Below are 7,516 nucleotides of genomic sequence, written 5' to 3' on the forward strand. Positions count from 1 at the left end.
CCTGGAAAGCAAAATCAACACACTTACGCAATTATTTTGTCCTGTCCTAGAATATGGACAGGCATCGCTAGCAAGCCACAAAGCTGTCAATGGCGTGTCAGGGTGTGATGATGGCATTAAGAGCACCAATGATGGCATGATGATGTCATGACATCACTTGTGTTTTCTTCTTCCATGGATGCCCCTGGGAATACAAACTGCAACGTTCTAGATAGATCAAAGCTCACAAACGATGAGTGTTTGGTGGTCACAGCTGATGTCATTCCATTGGGTGTCTGGAAGGAGTATCACACAGTCTTCCTCGTTCAAGTTGTTAGGCTCCGAACGTTTCCATTTGGTGTACCCCACTGCCTGTCCATTCAAATACACAAACTTGCCTTCTGTCTGGATGTCACTTATACCCAGGTATATGTGCTTGCCATTCCTCTTGGCCATTGCCGCCAAGGCCGTGTTCTCAGCCACGTTCCTGGCAGCCGCCAGGGCACCACCGGCGTTGCTGCAGAGAGCTTTCCCATTTGCAAAATTGTCACTCTGACCAGTTGAAACGAAGGTTTTCCCTCCGATGGTGGTCACCCCCTGCATTGAGAAGACTAGGCAGAAATAAATCACCCGTGAAAACGAATAAACATCACTCAAGGCAAACATTGAAGGTGCACATTGACAGATCTCCTTCCAGCTTAGCTTAGGGATTTAGCTGGCAACCCTATCAAAATGATTTGTTGTGGCCACTTCACTGTGCTTTGTTCCCCAGCGAAACCTGGGAGTAAGGCCACAGGTGAATGGCCCCTCCCACAGGGAATAAAAGAGGAGCGAAAGGGGAGTGGAGTTTGCAGGAGACAATTAGTTCATTCCTGCATTCTTGCCAACTACTGTGGCATCTGAAAGATATTGGCCTGGTCACTCTCCAAGCCTGAAAAAAGTTGGTAATTGTGAACTATCTTGAAAGACTGTGGGAGAGGAAAGACTTTGCTGGAGAAGAATTCACTGTAAATTAAATAAAAGGGGTTTATTGGGACAAGGACTCAGCTTTGTGCTGTAAAAGCCTAGGTTAGAACAGGTTTTTTCCCTGGCAAAGCCTATTCTTCATACAAGGACTAAAACCAGGTCCACCAGTTAACTAGGTTTGCCACTGCCTTCTTCATTGTGGTTTATTCCCCAGTGAAACCTACTCTCCATACAAGGACTAACCAGGTCCACCAGCTAACCAGATCTGTCACTGCCTTCTTCACTATGGTTTATTCCCTGGCGAAGCCTATACTCCCTGCAAGGACTAATCAGGGCCATCAGCTCACCGTTTCCAATCCAGTAACTTGATCTAGCTCAATGCAAAGCTGAGTTTTGTCCAGAAATCATTAGGGCTTAGCTGTGGATAGATATCCCCTAGACTGTTCTTAATCCTTGTAGCTTTTCTGCCTTCCTTATAGAGATGTTGTTATTTTGATTTGTTTTTCCTCTCTGGGAATTGCATGTGTATATGTGTATTCTGCAAAGCGCTTTGTCCATTGATTATATTCCCTGCAGACTTCTTATTTACGTGCAACCGGATTTAAATCTCTTGAACACTCTTCAAGGAGTTTTTGGAAATTCAGAAGCAAGGCGTGAGCAGAGGGGAAAATATCTAGGTGGTTTGAAAAAAATGGTCAAGATCAATATCTAATAGATGTTAAAAAGAATGGACGGCGTCTTTTTCTTGTTTTTGGATGGGGCTTCTTTTGAGATCAGCTAATAAAAAATAGAGAAGCAGTGGCTAAGATGCTGAACTTGTCAATCAGAAAGGTCAGCATTTTGGAGGTTCGAATCCCTAGCGCCACATAATGGAGCTCCCGTTACTTGTCCCAGTTTCTGCCAACCTAGCAGTTCGAAAGCATGTTAAAAATGCAACTAGAAAAATAGGAACCACCTTTGGTGGGAAGGTAACAGCGTTCCATGCACCTTCGGCATTTAGTCATGCCGGGCACATGACCACGGAGACGTCTTCAGACAGCGCTGGTTCTTCGGCTTAGAAACAGAGATAAGCAATGCCCCCTAAAGTCAGGAACCACTAGCACATATGTGCGAGGGGAAACTCTTAATAAAAATGAATACTGCCACCTCACTGGAAAGATAACACTTACATGAATTTATTTATAACCAGTGGTGGGCTGCAACTGGTGATTGCATGCTTCGTATGTGCACACACGCTTTGCGCATGATTGTGCCTAATGCACTTGCACACAGCGTTTAAAATACAGCAATTTGAAGCTCAGCTGCTTACATTCTAAGGCAGGCCCCGTAAGTAGAAAAACAGAGGCACAGAAATCAGCTGTGCTGCGCAAATCAGCTGAGCCAGAAAGAAAGAAATATAGGACAGGATAGGATGGGTGCGGGTGGGCAAACCAGCTGATCGTCAGAACTATCGGTTCGCATGAACTGGTCCAAACTGGCAGCACCCCACCACTGTTTGTAAGTAAATCTACATGGGGTAAGTAAGCAGTCGGGTACCCTGAGGTTCTGTCTTAGACCCAATACTCTTCAACAACTTCATAAATGAGTAAGATGTGGGAATAGAAGAGGAACTTATCAGATGTGCAGACAACACCAAGCTGGTGGGAATACCCAATACTCCAGAAGGTAGGCTCAAGATCGAGATGGATTTTGACAGACTTCAAGTATCAGTACTGCTTTATAAAGCCTTAGTAAGGCCACACTTGGAATACTGCATCCAGTTTTGATCACCATATTATAAAAAAGATGTAGAGACTCTGGAAAGAGTGCAGGGAAGCGCAACAAAGAGGATTAGAGGGCTGGGGGCTAAACATATGGAGAACATTTGCAGGAATCACCACTCCAGTGGGTGCAGTGGTTAGAGTGCAGTACTGCAGGCTACTTCCGCTGACTGCTAGCTGTAGTTCAGCAGTTCAAATCTCACCAGCCCAGGGTTAACTCCGACTTCCATCCTTCCAAGGTGGGTAAAATGAGGACCCAGATTGTTGGGGGCAAGAGGCTGACTCTGTAAACCGCTTAGACAGGGCTGTAAAAACACTACGAAGCAGTATATAAGTCTAAGTGTTATTGCTATGTCTGGTCTAGTGATTGCATTGGCTTTTTTGGCTGCTGCAGCACACTGTATCATCTCTGAAGCTGGCCTGACTGAGACCATCTTGGAGGCTTCAGTGATTGTCCACTAGGACTTCAAGATCCCTCTTGCAGTTGCTACTATTGAGTCAAGTACCTTTTCATTTGGTTTTCTTGCCTAAATGTAGAACCTTGCTTTCCTCATCACTGAATGGAAGAGAATGAGTTGGCCACACTGCTCATTGTTTACTTTCTCTGCCTTCCCCCAGATGTTGCACACAAACCCAAACCAACAGCTAACCCCCCCAAACCCATATTCTTTCTTACTTTTTTTGCTTTTGGTAACTTCAGCTTGTAATGTCTGGACCATCTTTTCCAAAGCAGCAACTTGCCTTTGAACTGTATCAACGGCTACAGAGAAAAACAGAGGCAAGGACACCTAATTAACCACCAAAACTTCCATTTATTTTCATCCTTTTACCTGTGCTCTTCAAGTAAACTCCTCTGATGACCTGAGACTCGGGAGAACCCCTGACTTCATCTTTTAGAGGCTTTCTTACAATCATGCAAGAAGTCCAGAAGATACAACATTGAACGGTTAACTTTCCTATTTCAACCACTCCTCCTCCACATTTTATTTGTCTAATGTGGGGGTATCTAACCTTGGCAAGTTTAAGACTTGTGGACTTCAACTTCCAGAATTCCCCAGCCAGCATGGGGAATGAGGAATTCTGGAAGTTGAAGTCCACCAGTCTTAAACTTGCCAAGGTTGGACACACATGGTCTATTATATCTAGATCAGAAAAATCTGTATTGTACTGTGAAGACAAAGCTCCAAAAGAAAATAAATAATGCACCAAGAAACAGCTTGTGGCAAATGAACACCCTATAATCATAGCTCGGTGCAAACCCTGATTGCAGGTATTAACAGATCAAGCATTAACTAGTGTACATATTGGGAGACTAATGTATTTTATAAATGCAATACTTTTATTTACTTTTTTATTAACAAGGGGAGATTATATATACACACACACATACACACACACAAAACATACAGCCTGTTGTGCCTTAAAATGGCTTCTACTGTACTGCCGTAAAATGGCTTCTACTGTACAGCGCTGTGGAGTCGCTATGGTAACAGCTTCACAGTACTCCACAAGGGGGCTCCCTCTGGTAAGGGGGAAAATCCAACATTAGAAATTACGTTTGGTTCAGATATTTTCCCGCTATAAATACATACCTGGGCAATGCCGGGTTATCAGCTTAGTATATAAATACAAAGGAGGGCTGCTTAAAAAAACATATTGGCATTAAAATCAATGTTTGGGTTAAATAAGAGGATTTAGATTTAAAAAAAAAATAAAGAAGAAATGCTAGTTTGGGACAAGCCCAATTCCTATCAGCTATAAATTAAGAAATTCTTGCTAGTGTGATGGAGGTAACCAAGCTGAATCAGGAGTTCAAGAACTTTGTTGAATTAAAATAATCAAGAGGTTTACATTTGTTCTTCCAGGATTTGAGACAAGGAATCTCTCCCCCTGCTAGAAGTTACACAAGGCTAGCAAAGCAAGAAAAGCAGAACTGTTCCCAATTGCTCTTAATAGGCATTGCAAAATGACCCATATTTGAGCTCTTCTTGGAAATATCCGAAAACTCCCCTTCCTTCTCATGAAGTCAAAGCTCAGCATCAAGGAAAACTTTCTTACCTGACATTTCTCCTTTTTGTCCTTTCTGGCCTTGGGCTCCTGTGTTTCCCTTCGGTCCTGCAGGGCCAGCCTTCCCGGGGAAGCCTTGTTGACCCTTCACTTGGAGGCCTGGGGTTTGAGACAAAGCACCATCTCTTGGACTCCCTTTGCCCAAAATAGCCACCCCCTTCCCCAAGCCGGTGGTATTCTGCCAGTTCAGACTGGTAGTGGAAATCACGGGTGGGCTGCCCCCCTGTCCCAGCTCTATGCCATCCCATTTAGGCTGAGCGCATGCGCAGACACTCACATTTGCAAACCAGTAGGGGAGGTAAGTGAACACCTCCACTCAGCATCTATCTATCAAACATCTCCAGTTCAGAAGCTTGTATGGCGATGACATGATGTTTTGCGAGGCTGAAGGATCAGTTGCATGAAAACCTACGCCATTCTCAGATAGCTAAAGTAAGCAACTTTATTCTAGAGTTTCCCCCCAGACTCTTGTCTTCCCCTGGGGATGACCAGATGGACCAACTTCATGGATCTTGGAGGAGGTCACGTTTATGCCACTGGCTACTGTGGAAGACTCTAAGCTAGATCCTCACTTAACCCCTCCTTCCAGCCTAGCTGGAAGTTTCCCAGCATGACAAAAAGCAAAGAAGAATCTATAACTTTTGTGTTAAAGGTCCTTCCTTCTTTTTGTTTAAATACAAAAATAAGATTAAATATACAGTGTTATGTAATGAACTGTGTGTGTGTGTGAGAGAGAGAGAGAGAGAAGAGAGAGAGAGAGAGAGAGAGAGAGAGAGAGAGAGAGAGAGAGATTTCAGAAATTATACCTGTGTCTCCTTTCTCTCCTTTGGCCCCATCCCTTCCATCTCTCCCTGGTAAACCAGCGACTCCTGGGTTGCCACAAGCCAAGACGGTGCAGGAATTTGTATCAGGAGCAGCAGCCGAAGCTAAGGATGCTCCTAAGAAGAGCAGCAGCAAAATGTTGAAAGGTTGGAGGAAAAACATGGCTGGTACCTTGGATCGAGAACAAAATTAAGGAGAGATTATTTGGAGTGATGTGGTTTTGTTCATCTTTTAGAGTTCATAGACCAAAATAGATTTATGCAAGGTATCTGGACGATGTTCAAAGCTACGTATTCCCCAGCAACATTCTCCAAGTAGAGATGACATATACAAAATAAATAAATCAACCAAGTAGCGACGTTGTTGAGTTATTTAATCGGTCATTCGATCTCAGTTCTCCAGATCTTAGGGAATCCTGTGATTCAAATTTCTTAGGAGGCAGCAACAGAAGTAGACATTGCAAAAGATTTGCTGTAAAGATTTACAAAGCAGAGCTTGAGCTAAAAGTGAAATCAGAGTTGCTTACCAGAGTGTTCCTTGGTCAAATAAAGCAGTTCTTTCACTCTAGAAAGAGATGCAGATTGATCCAGAAGGAGTAGATTCTCTTCTCAACAGCAAGAAAAGAAAACAGAAAGAGAAAAGAGCATGCTGTGCGTTTTACTTTAGCTCTGTTCTTGCTCAAGATATTGGATTGCAAAACTAATATTTGCTTTGTTCTGTTTACTGGCATACATATATGCCGGTAAATCTTTGCCCAGTTTATTTATTGCAAAACCACTGTCAGTTGTCAGATCAGATCAATTTGCATAGGTCCGAATTCCATTCCCCCCCCCACTCAGAAGTAGTTTATCCAGTCCTCTTGGCCTTCTCAGGGATTAATTAAATGAATGATTAACTCTGAATTATAGTTGGTTTCATATTTCTGACCAAACATTTGTTCTTGTAAAATGGTCTTTTTTCTTTTCTTTTCTGGATTTTTTAGGCCCTCAAACTTTGTTCGTTCGTTCGTTTGTTCGTTTGTTTGTTCGTTTGTTCGTTCGTTCATTCCATTCCATTCCATTCCATTCCATTCCATTCCATTCCATTTCATTTCATTTCATTTCATTTGTTCTGAGTAACAATTCATTACCAAAACATGATTCCATCCAGAATGCAATCAGTAGGGAAATCATTTTTTTTTTACTACTGGTTCTTTGGGCATGGCTTGGTGGGTGTGGCAGGGGAAGGATACTGCAAAATCCCCATTTCCTCCCAATCAGCTGGGACTCGGGAGGCAGAGAATAGATGGGGGCAGAGCCAGCCAGAGGTGGTATTTGCTGGTTCTCCAAACTACTCAAAATTTCTGCTACTAGTTCTCCAGGACATGTCAGAACCTGCTGAATTGCACCCCTGAATTCATAGTTGCAAATTAATACAGAATAAATTGTTGACTAGATTCTTTGACTAAAGCTTTAACATTCTCACAACTTTCGAAACTGGTGAAAACTGCTTGCAGAGGGATATATTGGTCAATGGTTCTCTTGTTTACAATTATTAGAAGGGTTTTAAGTAGAGAAAAGAATTTATGGTTATGAACATTGTAAAACTGAGTTTGAAATAGAATTGTGTAGAAATTATGAACGTTTTACTGCTGAAGCATATAAACTTTTATTGAAATTTGTAACAGAAGTGAAAAAATATGTGATAAAATGGGCTAAAAACTTTGGTTAGAATATACAGTTGGAAACAATGGGAAATTTTGTTGATGAAAGGATTGACATTCTCATTATGTTGTCATCGTAAAGAGATTTTTTTTAAAAAAAAATGATGTAAGGTTGGTATTGGTTACCAGACAAATTGTACAGAATGTACAGGGTGGGGCATAACCTTTTCCTAGGGGGTCACAGCAACACTTGTAATAACAACACAAATAATTCATACAC

At 42.3% G+C, this 7,516-nt stretch overlaps 1 protein-coding gene across 1 annotated transcript in view; it reads right to left on the reverse strand.

Moving 5' to 3' along the window:
* Positions 1–6,260, reverse strand: part of LOC106550176 (mannose-binding protein) — a 6,331-nt gene extending 71 nt beyond the window's left edge. Inside the window, exons 1-5 of the mRNA XM_014068005.2 lie at positions 6,121–6,260; positions 5,579–5,765; positions 4,764–4,871; positions 3,382–3,465; positions 1–590 (exon numbers count right to left, since the gene is read on the reverse strand). The exon at positions 1–590 is cut by the window's left edge and continues 71 nt beyond it. Of these exons, the coding sequence (XP_013923480.2) occupies positions 217–590; positions 3,382–3,465; positions 4,764–4,871; positions 5,579–5,756 (744 nt within the window). The 5' untranslated portion in view covers positions 5,757–5,765; positions 6,121–6,260 and the 3' untranslated portion in view covers positions 1–216. The remainder of the gene's footprint in view (positions 591–3,381; positions 3,466–4,763; positions 4,872–5,578; positions 5,766–6,120) is intronic.
* Positions 6,261–7,516: the final 1,256 nt, after the last annotated feature.

This window comes from Thamnophis sirtalis, unplaced genomic scaffold (assembly GCF_051295495.1).
Source record: "Thamnophis sirtalis isolate CommonGarterSnake01/CBP01778 unplaced genomic scaffold, rThaSir2_p1.2 scaffold_15, whole genome shotgun sequence".
In the NCBI taxonomy this organism is placed as follows: Eukaryota; Metazoa; Chordata; class Lepidosauria; order Squamata; family Natricidae; genus Thamnophis; species Thamnophis sirtalis.